Below are 20,528 nucleotides of genomic sequence, written 5' to 3' on the forward strand. Positions count from 1 at the left end.
TCGTGTTACGCAGCACGTTTGAGATTCTGCAGGAACCAATGAGATTCATTCTTGTTTGTTACGCAGCACGTTTGAGTTTCCTCAAGAACCAATGAGGTTCATTCTCGTGTTACGCAGCACGTTTGAGATTCTGCAGGAACCAATGAGATTCATTCTTGTTTGTTACGCAGCACGTTTGAGTTTCCTCAAGGACCAATGAGATTCATTCTTGTTTGTTATGCAGCACGTTTGAGTTTCCTCAAGAACCAATGAGGTTCATTCTCGTGTTACGCAGCACGTTTGAGATTCTGCAGGAACCAATGAGATTCATTCTTGTTTGTTACGCAGCACGTTTGAGTTTCCTCAAGGACCAATGAGATTCATTCTTGTTTGTTATGCAGCACGTTTGAGTTTCCTCAAGAACCAATGAGGTTCATTCTCGTGTTACGCAGCACGTTTGAGATTCTGCAGGAACCAATGAGATTCATTCTTGTTTGTTACGCAGCACGTTTGAGTTTCCTCAAGAACCAATGAGGTTCATTCTCGTGTTACGCAGCATGTTTGAGATTCCACAAGGACCAATGAGGTTCATTCTCGTGTTACGCAGCACGTTTGAGCTTCCTCAAGAACCAATGAGGTTCATTCTCATGTGTTGCAGCATGTTTGAGATTCCACAAGAACCAATGAGGTTTGTTCTTGATGAGGTTGTTGTTGAGCTTCTGTTTATGTTCGCTGATCAATGTTTATATGTGAATAAAAGGCTAAATTCAATATGTTCATCATCTAAAGCGATCGAGTCTCTTCAGAAGATCTGGACTAAACCGCTCAATTCACATGTATTAGTTTTACGATGTCTTTGAAGCATCAAAGTGCGTAGCTGCCAATGGGACAGAAATCTCTCAGATTTCAATACAAATATCTTCATTCGTGTTCCCAAGATGAACAAAAGTCGTATGGGTTTGGAACAACTTGAGGGTGAGTAAATGATGACAGATTTTTATTTTTGGCTGAACTATTTCTTTAAGTGTAATACTTGGAAGCACACTAAAAATGCCCTTTTTAACACACAGTTGCAACCCTAAACCCTTTTATAAAATCCTATTCACCCCACAGGTGTTTGCAGTTATTATCTCACAATGAGGTTTTGATTTGGTTTTCATAAGAGCTTCAAAGTGAAAAAGGCTGTAAGTTTTTGTACGACTTGTTTAATGTTTTGTATCACTGGGCTTCAACTCTTAGAGCACAGTAATAAAGAGCTGAATCTGACACAGTCGCACTACTAATAATGAGTTCAGTGAATATGCGAGAAGTACTTGACAGAAATCGAGGATCAGAGCTGTGCCTTGTAATGCTTGATCGAGCTCCTTCACGTAATAAATATTGAGGTTCTTCATTGGGATACTGTTTGTACCAGTACAGACACACATATTCACTGTCTGAATCATACGAGCAGCTCAGCGTTACAGACTCTCCTTCTGTTTTGATGATATTGGTCCCTCGGTTTGGCTCAATTTTATCCACAGCCGTCACATCTGCAAACATTAAGCACAATATTAACTTACTGTTTCTCAGTTTAAACATCATGATAATAAAGATACTCTGCGATTGTTTTGAAAGAAAATCAATTAAATACCATCCAGTGTTTTATAGTTTTTTTCTAAGCTGTTGCTAAATGATCTGAAATAAACATAAATGGCACACCTGACACCATAATGAAAACCAGCAGCATGTATTTGTTCATGGTGAATATGATCAGATCAGTTGTGTGTTAAAGCTCTCAGTGCTCTGTGCTCTTACTGTGTGTTACTGATGCTTTCTGCTGTTCACTTATCAAGACATTCAGACACTTCCTGATCTCTGAGGGTAAAACCAAAGCTTCATTAATAGTATGTTTAATAGTATTATTTATAAAAAAAAAAAAAAAAAAAAAAAAAAAGTTCTGCTTTTGAGTCTGTTTTCTTTTTCCATTAAAATGTTGTTGAAATATGATTAATTCTGTTGTTCATTGTTGCACTTTGTGAATGTCTGAGAACACTGACACTTTGTGGCACGTTGCTTGCACAATCTGTTGGATGTGATAATGCATTGAAACTATTATTCTACTTTTGTATGGATTTAATGTAATAACGTAACAATGTTTAGGATGCTTCATTCACTTTTTAATGTCATATTGATTAGTCTTTGTCTCTGTCTCTATTGCTTGTTCTCAATGGATTAAATAAGGAAAGTTTTTTGTACAGTGTTTCTGTGTTTCCTGTGACTGTGGGCCTCAGAGCACAGTAATACACAGCAGAGTCTGACACTGTAGCGGAGGAGATCTCCAGATCCACATGGATTTGTTCGTTTTTTGTTATATTAACAGAGAGTCTTGAATCTACACCAGACACCTCAGGCTGTTTTGCAGCACTGTTGGTTGATACAAGAAATTCAGGCTTTGATCTTCCATACTGACGATACCAGAAGAGATACTCTGTTCCCCCAGTAGAGGAATAACTACAGGACAACTTCACAGTTTGTCCCTCATCAGCAGAAACATCTGTTTTGTCTGGTTTGATGGTATTTCCAAAGACAACAGCTGAAACAGAAGAGAAATGGGTTGCTTAATGGGAAGATTTCTTTGTAATCAATCAATCAATCAATCAATCAAACACACACCTGCTGAGGCACAGAACAGAATAACTGAAAGAAGATCCATTGTACAAGTGTTCACTGTGAGAAGAGTCAGACTGAATCGTTTCGTCCTCAGTCTCTTTCAGACACGATGAGATCATGTCAGATCTGTGAACTCTGAGTCCCTCCTCTCTGAGCAACATCATGTCTATATTTCACACTTGGGGAACAGAAGAAAGAGACACATCACACTCATTTGTATGTTTTCTGTGTGCTATAAATGCATTTACTATGATTCCATAATATACATGCTGTTCAAAAGTTTGTGGTCAGTATAAGATTTTTAAATGTTTTTGAAAGAAGCCTCTTGCTCAGCCATTACTCCAGTCTTCAGTTTCACATGAACCTTCAGAAATGATTCTAATATTCTGCTTTGCTGCTCAAGAAGCATTATTATTATTATCAATGTTGATACAGTTGTTCTGTAATACTTCTGAAACTGTGATGCATTTTATTTTAAGAATACTTTGATGAATAGAAATTTCAAAAGAACAGCATTTATTTCAAATAGATTTTTTGTACCAATGTAAATGTACACACTTTAATGCATCAATTTATTTTAATGCATCTTTGCTGAAAGTAAAAATGTAAAAAGAAATCTGTTTCATTTTTCATATCAAAACAGTATTACTCAACAGTCTTTAACAATGTATCATTGCTTATCTATACATTTGTTGATGATGACGATATAACTAGAAGAATATAGACTTTATTTGACTGTTTTAGATAACTTTACTAAATCTAAGAAGCACAGACTAAACCATCCATGAACATGTTTCTGCTCTTGTGTTTTTGTATGTGGTTTGACTTCAGTTTTCTCACAGTGGGCTTCAGAGCGCAGTAATACACGGCAGAGTCAGACACATGCACATCCTTGATTGTCAGAGGAACTGTTAATGCAGATGTGTTGAGATCTGCATTAAATCTCCGCTTGAACTCTTCATCATTGTCGCTCGATCCAGAAAGTCTCATCAGCATGTATTTTGGGGATCCATTTGTCTTCTGTTGGTACCAGAAGAGATTTGGATACTGAGTGCTGGTTGCTTTGTAAGTGCAGTCGAGAGTGGCTGTTCCATCTTCAAAAGCTGTCATAACTTGCTTGGACTGTATTACACTGTCCTGTGCTGTGCATCCTGTACAATTAAACATAAATCATTGTCCACAAAAACATAACTTTATGATTAAAAAAATCAAGAAAGTCCAAATGCATACCTAGGATAAATGCTGTCACAAAAAGTATATTCCTGTAGCACAGTGCCATAACTGCAGTGTTAAATATATGCAAAATAATAGAGATATTCGCTAGACCTTAAACGTCTTTAAAAGACCTTATAGGTCTTGTTACTGCTTCCGTCACTTAGAAATGCTATAGAAAAACCTGGGAGGAGTCATTAACATGTAGACTTTCCTTATTCCCTCACAGGGTTTGCACTGTAGTTTCTTGTAACATTATTCTCGTATTATTTTGAACAACAACAAAATTACCATTGGGGCTTGCTTCAAATACACAATTTTAATCACATTCTTTGATTTAAAGGTAGGCCTAATTGAATCCCATTGCATGCCATTAATAATGGTGTCTGGTCAAATAGGCTAAATATTTTTTCTTTTCTTTTTTTCTTTTCGCCCAGAATCTTACTCTATTTAAAATATATGTCTATGGTGTTGCAGCCCAACATCTGTCGTGTTTTTGCATGAGGGCTGAATGTGATTTGGTCACAGTGTGTCTCTGAGCAACAATGCTGAGGATGACTTCAGTCTTCAGGCCTCTGTTATTATCACTTATTATCCATTAGACAGCCGTTAGACCATGTCCAATGTCCATGTGCTGTATTCATACAGAGAAAGTACAGAACATCTTCAGTAGTTAAACCATCTGTTGTATGCTATTTCGCTATATGAGGCTATTCTGTACGCCATTTTTAATATGAGGCGCAACTTGTCACTTCACTTGATTCCTAAGACGACACTGCCACCTTGTGGTGAGTTATGAACATACTAACTAGTATCATCACGTTGTCTTGTCCCTCACTTTTTAAGAATGATAGAAAATACATAAGGTTGCAGTTAATATTAAGAAACCAACGATATAGTATACAATATACTCTTAAAATTTTATAATACCCACCACCAAAATCCACTAGGCTTTTTAATTTATTTCTTCCCAGAGAGAGAAGCAGCGACCAAACCAAAACAAAACTCCACTGCAGTAGAGGGCGATCTAGAGAAAGTTGTTACTTGATAATGTAGTACAGAGGAAGATGTTACGCTACAATATATGAGCTACAAACCACATGGATAGTCTTATCTGTTTACGTAATAGCAGTATAGTTGATCAATTTCATATAAGAATCTAATAGTCTGCACAGCGACTCCAGGAAAGGAAATCAGCGCGCGCTAAATAAACCATCGTACACGCCTTCAATACAAAGCCCATACCAACAAAAATGGCGAAAGGAATGTACTTAGAACACTATTTAGACAGTAAGTTTCTTAAATGATAATCTTCTAAACTTGTTGCCACATTTTAATTACTGTCAAGTAATCTGTCAATGTAATCAACTCAAACTCTTGCAGCTTCTGAGTTTCTACATAACATATGTATCAGTCTTATGTGATAAACTGCTGAAGTATACGTGACTCTGACTGCATAGTGTTGTGCATCTAATAATTTTATATAATCATTCATTCCAGGTATCGAGGGACTTCCCTGCGAGTTGCAGAGAAACTTTTCATTAATGGGGGATTTGGATAATAGAACTGAAGGTAATGTTTGGATCAGTGTCACAAATACTCATTACACGTCATTACAGTGAAATCACTTTTTAATGTTCTCTAATCAATTACATTCTTTCTTTTTTTCACAGAGAAAAAAGCAGAGATAAGTGAACTAGCTTCTGAGTATATTGGAAATGTTAGAAATATGCCATCTGAGGAGCGTGTCCAGCATTTAAAGAAGATTGAAAATGCCTACAGCAAATGCAAAGAGTACAGCGATGACAAAGTTCAGCTTGCAATGCAGATATATGAAATGGTGAGATGCAGAGACCTCTGTTTTATATTTGCTCGTCTTACTTCATGCATCAAGCAAAAACAAGTCTGCTTGTATTTCCGCCAGGTGGATAAACACATCCGGCGGTTGGATGCTGATCTAGCACGCTTCGAGAATGATCTGCAGGAAAAACTGGACTCGGGTACCCCGGATAGCTCTGATGAAAAGCAATCTCGAAGTAAGTCTTATTGTTCAGAATATATGTATGTTTATGTACATATTATAGATACAATTAATACCCATTTAATCCATTTTGCTGTAATTCAAGGTAAGACTAAACAGACTAATTTGTTGTTTCAGAGGATAAGAATATAAAAGAGAAGAAGGGATCTAATGGAAGAGACAAGAAAGGATCAGATCAAGACTCACCCAAGCAGAAAAAACTGAAAACTGGGTAACAGTGATTTTATATGGATGCATTGTACTGATGCAAAGGTATATTATTATAAGGATTTGTATTCAACTCTTTTTTTTGTGTCTTTTCTCTCATTAGTTCCAACATAAGTGAATCTCTGCTCGCCATGCATCCATCAGATGTCCTCGATATGCCAGTAGACCCTAATGAACCCACATATTGTTTGTGTAGTCAAGTATCATATGGAGAAATGATTGGATGTGACAATTCTGATGTGAGTAATAATGTGTTATATATAAATATATATATAAATATAAATGGTCTTAAATATGCATCATAATATCCAGTGGGAATAATGGATAGACATTGTTGTAAATAACAGAAGTCATCTTATTATTGTTGATAACGTAAAAGACTTTTCAAAAGGGTTTCTTCTCTTTTAACAGTGTCCAATAGAATGGTTTCACTTTGCCTGTGTCGGCCTAACAACCAAACCAAAGGGAAAATGGTGAGCTAATTCCCCTTATTTTGTACTACTTTTATTTGCGTACTCCACATACTGAGTGACATCTCTTTGTAGTTAATACTGCAGTTTTCAAATATTTTGTTCTCCAATTACAGGTACTGTCCCAGATGTACCCAAGATATGAGAAAAAAATAGCATATTACAGTGTATCCTGGATCAAATATCCAGTCCCTTTCTTGGTTAAAATCCTAATCAGTGGAAATCAATTGACTTTTTGTATCAGTGCCTTTCTTTGCTATGTAGATGACCATGAATGTTACAACAGGGAAGAATAAAATGTATTTTCCAGTTGCTGCCAGCAGAGGGTTTGGATCTCTTTTTCATAGCTTTAAAAATAAAGTTTATTTATGATGACGCTCACCATTGTTGTTTTTATGTCTTGTCTGAGCCATTTAATCTTGTATCGTACTATCTATAAAAAAGTTAAAGTTCTAAATAACGCATGACTCACGTAGGATTTAACTGAAACACTTACGTTGGCATACCGGTGAATCGTAGAATAAAATAATTTGGCAGAATCCGATCAGTGTAGGGAAATGTAGTTTTCGAGTACGCCACCTTAGCGCAGTGCAATAAGATCTAAACTACATTTCCCGTCATGCAATAGCTGTCGGAACTCATGGACGGAACCCATTTGCAAACAGAAGTAGTTTTGAGGTAGCAGAAAACTTCTTATTACAATCAACATTTCGCGCAATTTAATAATTTTTATTTAGATTTTTATGAATAATAGATTAGTTTAAAAACTGTCCCAACCTAAAAAGCTACGTTTAGTGAAGTACAAACATTGGGCTGGGTCGACAGTTCCGCTTCCCCTCCGCCATAGCAGACAGATCCCGGGTCCAAGAGAAGTGGTTAACTAAAAAAAACTTACAAGCACGTCGATAAGGCGTCCAAAATCATAATCTCTGGGGAGATATTCTCATTATACTTGCAGCGAAATAAATTTATGAACGTGAAAAGGCGGAGCTAAAACTTTGAAGAGGTTTGCGGGAGTTCTGGTGAGTTGAAAATGCTAAACTAGTCTAATCCTGATATTTACTCTGCCAGCAGTAACGTTACGCAGATCACTTGAGATTTAAAAAGTATGATGTTTATTGAGGGTTTGTCATTGCGCCTTTGTTTTTATGACTCATTGACAGTCTTGTTTTTGATAATGCAGGGCTGTTTGCTTCTCCGATTAACGTTAGATGTATTCTGGCTTGTTTCCCCCCACAAAGTAATATGAATTAAATCAAGTGGATAATAGTCAACAGAACCAAAGCGAAACAAACTTTCTTTTTTCCAGAAAGTTCAGAAATGTTTTTTATTTACACATTAGTTGTAGTTTTATTAGTGTTTGTTGAAATGTGCATGTGTGACGCTTAGGCTAACTCTCATCTTTTGGGGGGCATTTCTATCATCTTCTATCATTTCTATCTATTTTAGCATGATTGTGATGCGATGATTATATTTTCTTCATGGGACATTAAGTAGATGTTTGGGCAAAATAGCACCATGTAAGTCACCATGAACCTTCGTTGTAGGGGGAAAGAGGCAAAAAAGGTGGCTGAGGCTGAATGTTCCCTTAGAGAATTCGGCCTAACATCTCTTTTTATGTTCCACAGAAGAAATAAAGAGCAAATTATGACGTAATTTTAATTGAATTGATGACAAGCAATAATCTGGTGGTTAGAAAGCTTGTTTCTTCTCTCTGGACCAATTCATGCCCTCATTCTCCAATAGCCTGGAAGGAGGATGGCAGCTAGGCTTGTTTCAGGAAGTCTTGCTCAGTATTTCCTTTTATAGAAGCTGCAAATACAAAAGGCCCTTGCTCTGTCTTCCTGTAAACAGTTCCTCTACACAACCACACATCTGTAAAAGAGAGGCGTGCTCTGAGATCTTTGTTTTGGTCCAGTTGGTCAGATGAAGTGTGTGTCCCATAGTGGTCGGGGCTAGTAAGATCAGGAAATGCTTGTTATCCATCCACCAATCAGAAACTGAGGGGATGTGAGTAACAGGAAGTAGAGGCACTGTACTGTTGGTTTTTTGTCTTCAGTGTCTCTAGTGCGTGAAGATTGTAATCAGCACTATCAGAGGTTACATAGCTAGAATTTTCTGAATTGGAAAAAATGCATCAGAAATGATATGTGATAGAGTCAAGTTACTGAACTTGTATCAGTGCATCATGTCTGTTGGTTTATCGGTGATTAGTGAATAGGGATGTTCTTGCATTTTTATGGAGGAGTCCGAGTCTGACCCACATTGCATGCATAGTCACTGGCACCTTATGTTTACTTTTGGCCAGTGAGCCTGGCTGCAACTGTGAAAAAGAAATATGCTCGTTAGTTTAGGCCTGGCACGGCTCAAATCATAGAGGCTCAGGGGAGCAGACGGGAATGTCCACAGTCCCGCTTCCCATGAGCTTTATCTGGCATTTTCCTCTCACTTCCCCTTTTCGTCACACAAACTGAGAGGACAGCTTGCAGCCTTTGGCTGAATTCATACTTGTGCATGCCGTAGATGGAAAAGGAGTATCTTTATAATGCTATGTTATTGGAGAAAATCTTGTAATTTGTAATTCGTGATGCAAATTTCTTATTTATAAATGTTGGCTATAGGCTAGTTTATTTAACAGGACATTATATAATTCAACCATGTGCTTGCTACTTTAAACTGTATTGTATTTCTTTCATTTATTTTCAGAGTACTCTTGCATTATTAAGACATTAACAATACAATAGTCAATTATAGGATCTATTAAACAGAAATATTGTGTAATAACTGCTTAACTACATTTTACTGCTGAAGCCGCTGCTATTTTGAGTGTTCTGCATGATGTTGCAGCAATCAGTTGGTACATGTCGGAGCTCTAAGAAAATGTCGAAAATAGGTTTACAAGTTGGAATTTCATAATTACTGAAATTCCGACATGGCGTGAATGCACCTATGTCATAAATACCAAAAAAAATGTGACGACAATAATCGGGTCCCCTTTGGTTTTGTGGACATCCAGTTTGTCTACATCTTTACAGTGCATGCCAGTTTTTCCTGCATGCAACAACGAACCCATTGCAAGCCTTGAGGTCCGATTTACAGACCAACCTTTCTTAAGAAGATTCACGAAACATTCTTGAACTCTTCTCAATCTTTTCTCTTTATCAAATGATTTTGTCATTTATGAAATAAGTAGTTTGTTTTAATGGAGCCCTGAGATTGTATGGCTTGGCAGAAATGGTTATGGAATCAGTATCTCGAGGCTGTAAGATTCACAAGCGCTAGACTAATAAACATTTTTGATGCAGAAACATAAAACACTGGCTCCAAGTTGGGGCAAAAATACCTCATGAAATGAACCGTGCAGAAGTGCGTTTGAGCCTATAAAACACTGGAGAGAGTCACACCCATCTCCAAATCACTGTCATCATTACTGAAAGGCAAGTTAAGACTTGATCCCAGATAAAATTCCTTGAGGAAAAATGGAAAATGTATTACTGAAATCTGCAAGGATCTGCAAGAGTCTTTGTAGCATTGCTCAATATTAAATGCTTTAAATGAGATCTTTCCTTTCAGATCCTCTTCCATAGGTATGTAGGGGTGAAAGTGCTCTCTATTCAAGCTCCTAAAACACCTCCCATAATCCTGATTCATTTGTGATTGTTGTGTAACGGCGGTGGTTCCTCAGAGCGAGAGTCAGTGGCGTGTAAAGGTATGTCCGGTCAAATATCTCTGCTGTAGGGCCTTACATCAAGCCTGAAGGGTGGAACATTACTATAGTAATGTGCAGCACAAAGGCATGACTGCACTCGCAGCGTTTCATCCTGCTGTGGAATGAAGCATGCCTGCATCAACACGCCTCTCTCTCAGCTCACTTTAGTGGAAACACAGGGAGAAAAGAGACTTGTGGACACCGGAGCCAGGGACATCAGCTGGATCTTTCCATCGGGGTTCTTCAGGGTGAGATGGTGTTATAGTGATGGCACTGGAATCTAATTGCATCCTTTTTCCTTGATCTGTTTGAGTTTTAGTGTTGATTTTGCCCCCTTCTTACAAGCTGAAATGTATGGTGGTGGCTTGAAAAAAAAAAGCTCTTTAAACTGATCGTGCTCCAAAAGCAATGAATTGAATTAATTAAGACTTTTGCTGTTTGACTTGATGTATTTATGGTGTCTTTCTGCATTCAGATTGAATCAGGGATTTCTATCTCAAGCTCATGGGTTTTGTTTTGCATAGGTTTTTTTTTATTATTTTTTATGTATTAGATTGGTGTCACAATGCATGTTATGTATACAGTTTCTGAGAATTTTCTCACACTGCCTGCTTTGATCTTTATTCTGCCCATGTTTTTTCTCTTGGGAATCAGGAACTGGCTCACTCTAAGTGTTACTCTAAGATCATGCAATACTTGTGTAATAGTTCTCAACTCTTTGTTTCTCATCTCTCAACTCTTCAGAAATCTCTTTGTTATAGTTCAGGTAAAATTGTTTCAGAACAAACTCGAAAGCTTGTAATCCGTGGCTGCGTGGAGCAATCGCTCATTAGAACATAAAAATGAGTCATTCTCAGATTCATTAAACCCAAAAACTCATTTTCTTTTCTCTTTCTGCAGTTGTTATCAGTCAGGTATAAGTCCTTTGTTGTGTTAAAACAATGCACAGTCAAACTCTGCTGTCAAACAGGAAGACATTGTGGTTACGTTGAGGTTGAGTTGCGCATGATTTGCTGTATTGACCTCACATAGGTGAGACAGGATTTTACCTTATATGGACATGTTGATGACAGGCATGATGGCATGATGGCACTGATTTCTAACCAGACTTGACTGGTGATGAAAACATCTTTGTGCCATTTGAGGCCACACTCACCTGGTGAGGTTTTCTATTAAGCTATCGAACAAAATTCTCTTTCTTACTAGAAGAAATTTAAAGTGTTTATAGATAAAGATTCAGGCCTGGGAGAAATACACTGTTATATTCACCTCTTTTTAAAAATGTAGTGATTTAAACAGAATTTTAAGGCATCATAATTGTGCTTCCAACAGTCAAATTTTGAAGCAAAGTCTCTGTAAATAAACTTGTGTTATCAAACTCTGTGCTGTACAGGGCCTCATGTTCAAAGATTGTTGGAAAGTCACCTCTTGATATTTCAGCTGAACAAATTTTACATATTGCTAATAAACATATTGCTAATAGATGCTGAAACAATCGAAATATATCATCGGTTTCAGTCAATGATTTCGGCCTTTTTTTTTCTTTCTTTTTTTTGCTGTTTCAACTAAATATTTCTGGTTGCCCAAATTTCAGGGCGTCACTAAGAGAATTGTTTTCAATTCCATTCAAATGTACTTTCTTTGCAGAGCACTTTTCACAATAAATATTGATCAGAGGCAGTTTTACAGTTAACTTTGACAGACCTTAAAGGAGTAGTTCACTTTAAAATGAAAATTACCCATGATTTACTCACCTTCAAGCTATCCTAGGTGAATATGACTTTCTTCTTTCAGGCGAACACAATCAGAGTTATATTAATAAACACCCTGACACTTCCGAGCTTGATAATACCATCAGTTTGAAGCTCAAAAAAGTGCATCCATCCATCATAAAAGAACTCCACACGGCTCCGGGGGGTTAATAAAGGCCTTCTGAGGCAAAGTGATGAGTTTGTGTAAGAAACAATATTCATATTTAACACATTACAAAGTAAAATTCTAGCTCTGATGATTGTATTCATCTGAAAGAAGAAAGTCATATACATTAGGATGGCTTGAGGGTGAGTAGCCTAAATCATGGGGTAATTTAAATTTTAAAGTGAACTACTCCTTTAAAATACATAACATAAAAATACTCTCAAATTGTCCTTAGAACCTTTTTGTGACCCCAACTGGAGATCCCCAGAAATCTAATCAGCATTGTGTCATATCCTTCACAGAGAAGGCAAACTCGTAATCCATTGTGACTATCTCAGTGAAAATACTGGCTGACTGAGGCAAGAAAAATGTTTAGACAATATATTTACTTCAGTACTGAAAGTATTTATTTTGTCCTTGTGTGTGCCATGTATCGAGTCGAGTTTCTCGTATACTTCACATGAGGAGCACTATTTGTGTGTTTGCTGCCTATGTAGAGGACAGCAAATCAGTTATTATGAGGTTCCATTTTGATTCTATCATAGACAGTTGACAGCAAGGTAGCAAAGCTCACTAGATTTTTGAATTGAGCTTATGTCAGACAGCCATCCTTAGCAAGACATCCTGTTGTGCAGACTTGCTCTTTGAAATGAAACCTCAGCACTTTCATTTGAACTCATGACTTGCTAGAACTCTCTAGGATAGCGATGCTAAGCTAGCTCACAGCTGCTAGACAGTGAAGTCTCCAAAAAGTATCAGTGACTTTCACACAGGGGTGGACATTGTTTGCACTTCTCAAAAAACAGTCAGCTAGCAGAACTTGAGAGACAGTCTCTCTCTGTCCATGCTAACTTGTTGACTGTCTGGTTTTGTAGCACAGTAGCAGTGTTATGCTTTAGCAGCACTATTTTAGCAGACTCTTGGTGTGGCCATTGTGGTGGTAGCAAAGCTTTTATAAAAGGTCTGTACAATAAAATTCAGAAATTGTTCCTCTGAGATTTTACTGAAATAGTTACATTGTTTTTATGTCCATTTTGAGCAGCACATTATTGGACGACCAGCCTTGGCCGATTTGCTTATTTTGCTTTTATTCTTCTAGTGAGAGTCACAGATGAAACTGATGTGCACTGATACAATCTCTTGCAAAAATAGCCATACAAATGTCCCGTTATCTGTCATTCTCTCCATGTGGAACAATTCATTTATCAGCTAAGATGTTTGTTTCTCTGCCGCCCTCTGCAGGTTGACCTCTGAAACCCAACGACCCCTCTGAGTGTGTTTCCCTGTCATGTCTGACAACGGAGAGCTGGAGGACAAACCCCCTGCCCCCCCAGTCAGAATGAGCAGCACATTTAGCACCGTCATCAAGGACAGTATGTCAACAAACCCCAGCTCTAAACCCCTGCCCTCCGTCCCTGAGGAGAAGAGGGACAAGCCCCGCAACAAGATCATATCCATATTCTCAGCAGAGAAAGGTATGGGGTCAATACAAAACAGCATTTATGTTGAATACCACAGAAAATACTCGCGACTCAAAAAAATGACTTAATAAAGCATTTCGATTATTTCTTCTTTTATTATATTGTTATTTATTGTTATTCAAAGTTGTCATTTTTAGAGTAGAATTGTGGTTATAAGCAGATGAACTTGAAAAATTTATACTTAAGCATGTCATGAGGTTTCAATTTAATTTAGTTAATCAGTTATTATTATAATTTTTTTTAAATATGCATTGTCCCAACCTGTATACAAATTTCCAATTATAAAGATTTATTGTGAGCTTTTCTCAGCAAATAAATTTTTTTGTGATTATTTTGATGAAATATTGGAATATTATTTAATTTATTTAACTGAACTTGAACTTTGTAGCAGTTGTGTTTGATCACTTAAATTCACATAATTTTTTTTATCATTCTAATGAAACAGCCACAAATGCTGAATTACTCACACAAATTAAATAATAAATGAAATTTGTGGGGTAAGTGTTTTTTTGATATTTTAATCCAAAAATCTTATATTTTGTGCCTTTAAGTCGCAAAAAATGTACTTGACTTGGACTCGTGAACAATTAACTTGAGACTTTACTTGGACTTGAAGACAGAGACTTGTGAAAAACACAAGTCATTTTGATAGGCATTCCCAATTTTTTCTTTCTTCAGTACAGTATGTAACACCACATTTTACTATTCATTCCTCATTCATTCATTCATTCATTCACTATCAGTATGTGCAGCAGCAGCAGCAAATATAGGCCTATAATATAACCACACCAAGCCAGCGTTATTATATTTGCGTGTGAAGCATCTAAATGCACACGTATTTGTCACCCATTGGAAAAGTGCTGTTATATAAATGAACAACAAACATTGAAAATGTCATCAAGTCTTACCTTGTGATAATTCATTTTTGTCATTTAATTTGAAAAGCAAACAATTAATCCAAAGGGAAGCTGTGGTGTTCCACAGCTGTCAAGAGGCTTGCTTTCTGTTTATTTTCTAGAAGTACAGTTTTCCATGTTCTTTTTTTCACAAGAATTTACTAACATATGCATATAATATCCAAATTTAGCAAGTTAACTTGCAACTGAACTGAACTGACACTTCCATACACATTTTATGACCCTGTCTGGCTCAGTTCCACAGATCGGTTTGTTGAGTCAGGGTGTGTTACTATATTGCCTTTGTGCCTTATCACAAACCACACACAGACGAGAATGTTGTTCTTAGTGTTGTTTACTGTAACACTTGTCTATACACAGGGGTTTTGTAACAACCGGCACTTACTGGATGACTGTTTACTTTCATTGTTAATGCCATACTATGACCCAAATTTTTGCTTCTTTTTTTAAGGAAAAAACTGACTGGCAAGTATTTTATGTGGTCAGCAGCACAAATTGTTTCCACAAATGGTGACAATAGAGTTCAACTTGTATTGAACTCGGCACATTCCTTTAATTGTCTTTTCTTTTTTGTATGTTGTAATTCATCACATTTTTGTACACAGTGGCTCATCCCGGACTTAGGTTCATTTATTGTAAAATTTTGCCAGTGACCAGACTCATCTAACCAGAACCATCTTTTCTGTTGAAGGACGGAAAAAAGACAAGGATAAGGAGCGTCCAGAGATTTCTAACCCTTCAGACTTTGAGCACACCATACATGTGGGCTTCGATTCAGTCACGGGGGAGTTTACTGTGAGTGAGACATACTCAAATATTCCTCTGGTGCAATTTACCCATGCTGCCCCTGACTTGTCTTAATCCATCAAATGCTGGAAGGAATTTCCAATTCAATTGCCTAGATTGAATTGTGTGACCATTTGTCTCCTGGCTGTCATAGTCCACTGATTTGATTTGCCTCCTGAATTTTAATTAATCAAATTATTAGATGGGCCCTTACTCACTTTCTTTTTTGCGTTCCATTTTCTTTATCTTTCTCCTTTCTCTGTCTCAGGGCATGCCAGAGCAGTGGGCTCGGCTGCTGCAGACCTCCAACATCACGAAATCTGAGCAGAAGAAAAACCCTCAGGCTGTGCTGGATGTGCTCAAATTCTACGACTCCACAGGCAACAGCAGGCAGAAATATCTCAGTTTTACAGGTATATGAGTGCATGAACATACGCCCACTCCAACTGTATTCAAGTTTATCCTCTACTGAATTTGTTCCCCTTGATTTCAGATAAAGATGGACCACCAGCAAAAAAAGGCTCAGAGCAGTCACCAGTCAAGGACCCTGATGATGATGACGATGATGAAGCCCCGCCCCCAGTTGTAGCACCACGTCCAAATCATACCATATCTGTGAGTGGACAGGAACTTTGCAGTCTCATCACACAGTTTCTGTCATATTATGTTTATATAGATTCATATCTTTGATTTAGGCAGTATTCGTTATTTTTTTCAGTTTGTACTTCATGGTTTTTGAGTGATCGCCATATTGTCGATGTTTTTGTTGTCTGGATAGGTATACACTCGTTCGGTCATCGATCCCATTCCTGCACCTGCTGCCGCTATGGAGACAGATGGATCCAAAGCTGCTGACAAACAGAAGAAGGGCAACAAGGGCAAGATGACCGATGAGGAGATTATGGAGAAACTTAGTATGTTTTTGATTGATTCAATTCTGAATTTGAATTCTTTGATTGATTCAAATCAATTTGATTGATTTTTGACACAACATTACTTTTCTTATATGCACTGTAGCAAGTTAGCAGAATGCTAACTGTGTTGTGATTGATTTTAGGGACCATTGTCAGTATTGGAGACCCCAAGAAAAAATACACAAGATATGAAAAAATTGGACAAGGGTAAATATATTTAATGATTTATTGTTATTTTGGAAGTTTTACTTTCTATCCTTCAGTCTGTATCACAAAACAGTTGATTATTCTTTATTTTATAGTTTATTATTTTTATTTGCTAGAATCTAAGATTGCTTCAGTTGAATGTTGTCTCTTTACAGTGCGTCTGGTACGGTGTACACAGCCATTGACGTTGCTACTGGCCAAGAGGTATTTTGTGCTCTTCAATTTAGAAAAAAAAGTAAATCCAACAAATAACATGATATGTTGTATAATCACTCAAATTATTTGCTTATATCGGTATTTGCTGAGAAAAGCCCTTGAACAAATCCTCATAATGGAATATAAATACAGGTTGGGGCAGTTCATTTACACTACTACAAAAGTGTGGGATCAGTACAATATACTTTTTAAAAGATGTTAATTATTTTATTCAGTAAGGATGCATTAAACCGATCAAAAGTTACAGTAAAGACATGTATAATCTTGTAAAAGATTTATATTTCAAATAAATGCTTTTCGTTTCTATTCATCAAAGAATCCTGGAAATGAGCATCATGGTTACACAAAACAATTTACATATTTACATAGCAAATCAGCATATTAGAATGATTTCCAAAAGATCATGTGACTGAAGACAGGAGTAATGATGCTGAAAATTCAATGCCAGGAATGAATTACATTTTAAGATATATTAAAACATTTATTTTAAATTGTAATAATAATTCACAATATTACTGTTTTTACTATAGTTTTGATCAAATAAATGCAGCCTTGGTGAACATAAGATACTTTTTTCAAAAACATGAAAAAAAAATTTAATGACCACAAACTTTTGATAGTAGTGTATTAATTATAATTAATCACACTGATTTACCAGTAAATGGACCACTGTAATTTTTTTTCTGAACAATTTAACTGTTTGAATTACATTTTGGCCTTCCTCAGTTAGTTGAAATAGGCCAAGTGAACTGACAGTGATGTGTTTTCATAGGTGGCCATTAAGCAGATTAACCTACAGAAGCAGCCCAAGAAGGAGCTGATCATCAATGAGATCCTGGTGATGAAGGAGATGAAGAACCCCAACATTGTCAACTTCGTAGACAGGTAGTTACAGCCTTTAAAGAAATGTTTGTGCATATGTTTCCAATCCAGCCATCTATTGTAGCATCTGCTTTCTGTTTTCTTGCGTATGCGTGTAGCTTCTTGGTTGGAGATGAGCTTTTTGTGGTGATGGAGTACCTTGCTGGAGGCTCTCTGACCGATGTGGTCACAGAAACCTGCATGGATGAGGCACAAATCGCTGCTGTCTGCAGAGAGGTACGGTATTTCTGGCATAGTTGTGAGATCTGAAGTGTTTGTTTTCCCCATCACTGCCTAAGCATTGTGGTCTGACTCCTTCACAGTGTTTGCAAGCTCTAGAGTTCCTTCATTTGAACCAGGTCATCCATCGAGACATCAAAAGTGACAATGTTCTATTAGGAATGGATGGATCTGTCAAGCTAAGTGAGTCCATGATCCCACGGTCAAGACCTGGCTTCATCGTTTCAGCACATTTTTTATAAATTGTTTCCTCTTTTTTTCAGCCGATTTTGGGTTCTGTGCTCAAATCACCCCTGAGCAAAGTAAGAGGAGCACCATGGTAGGAACTCCCTACTGGATGGCCCCTGAGGTGGTCACACGTAAAGCCTACGGTCCCAAAGTGGACATATGGTCTCTGGGTATCATGGCCATCGAGATGGTAGAGGGTGAACCTCCTTATCTCAATGAGAATCCTCTGAGGGTGAGCCAATCTTGTCCTGTACTTTTATTACTCCATCACCAATTCATTTGTAAAGTCTTTTTGTAGTTAATGATGATGGCTCAAGTGAACTGTTCAACTTTAAAGAAAAGATTAATTGCATTAATGGATAATGTTCGTCTCCAGGCGCTGTACCTCATCGCTACTAATGGCACCCCAGAACTCCAGAACCCAGAGAAGCTGTCACCCATTTTTAGAGACTTCCTAAACCGCTGCCTCGAGATGGATGTGGAGAAGAGAGGTGGAGGAAAAGAACTCTTGCAAGTAAGGAACAAAACTGAAGATTTGATTGTTTACAACTCTATCTGAACAGACGAGGGTTTCCCAAATGAGGGTTCAGGGTTTGTGAGTTGATGTAAACCTAATAATTTATCAAATTGAATTTAATGAATAAATGGATAAGTAGGGCTGCACAATTTATTGAAATAAATAAATACAGCAGCTTGGTTCAAAGTAAATGCCGCTTCTCACAAAATTCATGTGCTTCGAGTTTAACGTGCATTTAGGACTGCGATGTGCGCTAGGTTCTCTTTATACTAATTTGCATAATTTCCTAAATTTTTGTATACCGAAGTTTATAGCATTTCGCCTGTATTCAACCAAAATAAAAGCTTTGGACATGTTTTAAGCTCGGGGGTTTGAACATTTGAAAGTGAAGAATTAAACAGTAGTATCGTAACTTGTAGTGTAAAATCAAATTATTTGTATAATTATCAAATAATATTTTTTTTACTTTGCATTACAATTGTAATTTACAACTTTTTTTTGTATAAAGTTAATATTAATAATAATTTCATTTAAATATTTTTAAAATAAAAACATGTGACCATTAGCAGTCATCAGAGAACTGTGAATATGCAAATTTGTTATTAAATTATCAAGGGGAACATCTTGTGAATATTTTACATCTAAGAGGTTCGGCTGACAAGTTTGGAAACCCCTGGAATAGACTATGGAGGTTTTAGAGAAGTGATGATGTTGATGACTATGTAATCTTCTAGAAAATGTACTAATGTCCTTAATTTGTCTCATGCAGCATCCGTTCCTCAAGCTGGCGAAGCCTCTTTCCAGCCTCACTCCCCTTATACTTGCTTCCAAGGAGGCAATGAAGAGTAACCGCTAGCCCTTTGTCACTGCGTCAATGCCCAGATTCCTTCTCATGACCAGATCCTGTGAGAACCTCTATCACTCCGGCAGAGTTCCCTTCTAGTCTCGTGAAGGACCTTTGCTATTCAGCCCTGAAGACCTCAGTCATCTCCACCTGGGCAACTAACTTGCACAATCACCATGTCTTGCCTCCTCACACCAAACTCTCCTTTAATGTGCCTGAAGGGGCTAGAAAAACAGAGGAGCCACTGACTGTGTTTTCTACCGATGTCTGTCATTTTGTGTGTTTTATGTAAACGGTTTGACACCATTGCATCGGTCAGTGTGTACCTGAACATTTTAATGCATTTCTGTCCGAATTTTCTTGTATTTTATTAGTTTTAAGTATTGTTGAGCTCTGGCCTAACAAAGTACTTTTTTATCTTCCAGAGTGTAATACTTGAATTTATCCCATCCTCTCATATTGACCTGTCCCTTGTGCCTACTACCTATTTGCCTTCACTTGTCTCAACAAAATAGAACAATTTTGCTATGTGATATTAAATGAACCATTTCTGTTTTTAAATTTTTATGGCAAAACCTAAAGTTTATTAAAGCGTTTTGTATATTATGTATTTTGGTTAGCATACAGAAATGGGGGGGGGGGAAGAACAAGAATCAGGACATTTTTGACTGGCTGTTTTATATTTATGTGTATGTAAACAGTATTTTACATTTTAACTAACAATCTGACAGAATACCAGAATTGAATGCGTCTTCAGTTGTTGTCTTAGAATTTGCTATATTCTTTGCATGTTAAATCTTAATTTGTTTCTTAACATAACATTTTGATGAGATACACTTTCAGACATTCCAATTGAGTAAATACACTTTCTGTCTGTTTTCTGCTTGTTTCCTATGAGATACAATGTTTTTGTTGATGATGAAACCATCTTAAAACATCCTTTGTAAATTATTATTAAAACAGACCTGGAGCAAAAATGGTTGAACCTCTAACACTGACTGGTACATTTCTAGAACTTGCATCATTCTGTTATGACTCTTAAAAGAAAAAGTTGTGGTACTGATACACTTATTGATGAAATCTAAATGAAATTCATGTTAGTATTACCATGAATCCTGTTCGGTCTGACT

General features: G+C 37.0%; 2 protein-coding genes and 1 long non-coding RNA gene across 4 annotated transcripts in view; 2 read left to right on the forward strand and 1 right to left on the reverse strand.

The window, feature by feature from the left end:
- The window catches only part of LOC309500442, a 95,387-nt gene extending 90,471 nt beyond the window's left edge, over window positions 1-4,916 (reverse strand). The window contains exons 1-3 of one of the 2 annotated variants that reach the window (XR_014206597.1): window positions 3,862-4,916; window positions 2,635-3,782; window positions 2,275-2,554 (exon numbers count right to left, since the gene is read on the reverse strand). This is a non-coding gene — a long non-coding RNA (uncharacterized lncRNA). Of the gene's footprint in view, window positions 1-2,274; window positions 2,555-2,634; window positions 3,783-3,861 lie in introns of those variants that run through there. The other variant, XR_014206596.1, reaches the window with a different exon arrangement.
- A 79-nt stretch (window positions 4,917-4,995) lies between these two features.
- Window positions 4,996-6,568, forward strand: ing5b (inhibitor of growth family, member 5b; the record flags this gene model as incomplete). The annotated part of the gene is made up of 7 exons (XM_082172059.1): window positions 4,996-5,133; window positions 5,344-5,415; window positions 5,517-5,683; window positions 5,768-5,879; window positions 6,002-6,095; window positions 6,195-6,330; window positions 6,503-6,568. Exons 1-7 carry the CDS (start codon window positions 5,097-5,099, stop codon window positions 6,566-6,568), a joined length of 684 nt encoding a protein of 227 aa, XP_082028185.1. The 5' UTR covers window positions 4,996-5,096.
- A 1,083-nt stretch (window positions 6,569-7,651) lies between these two features.
- On the forward strand, window positions 7,652-20,390 carry pak2a (p21 protein (Cdc42/Rac)-activated kinase 2a). The gene is made up of 14 exons (XM_082172053.1): window positions 7,652-10,518; window positions 13,430-13,662; window positions 15,277-15,380; window positions 15,640-15,784; window positions 15,865-15,986; window positions 16,150-16,285; window positions 16,429-16,492; window positions 16,648-16,696; window positions 17,481-17,593; window positions 17,689-17,806; window positions 17,893-17,992; window positions 18,073-18,269; window positions 18,414-18,551; window positions 19,324-20,390. The coding sequence occupies exons 2-14, from the start codon at window positions 13,476-13,478 to the stop codon at window positions 19,408-19,410; spliced, it is 1,560 nt and encodes a 519-aa protein (XP_082028179.1). The 5' UTR covers window positions 7,652-10,518; window positions 13,430-13,475; the 3' UTR covers window positions 19,411-20,390.
- Window positions 20,391-20,528: the final 138 nt, after the last annotated feature.

This window comes from Leuciscus leuciscus (assembly GCF_965113295.1).
Source record: "Leuciscus leuciscus genome assembly, chromosome: 6".
NCBI classification, from domain to species: Eukaryota; Metazoa; Chordata; class Actinopteri; order Cypriniformes; family Leuciscidae; genus Leuciscus; species Leuciscus leuciscus.

Bases quoted from the DNA above. Each gene is read 5' to 3' on its own strand.
- pak2a (XM_082172053.1), top strand. From the start codon at position 13,476: ATGTCTGACAACGGAGAGCTGGAGGACAAACCCCCTGCCCCCCCAGTC. The intron at 16,493-16,647 runs GTAAATATATTT...GTCTCTTTACAG, and splicing joins TATGAAAAAATTGGACAAGG to TGCGTCTGGTACGGTGTACA. The intron at 17,807-17,892 runs GTACGGTATTTC...ACTCCTTCACAG, and splicing joins TCGCTGCTGTCTGCAGAGAG to TGTTTGCAAGCTCTAGAGTT.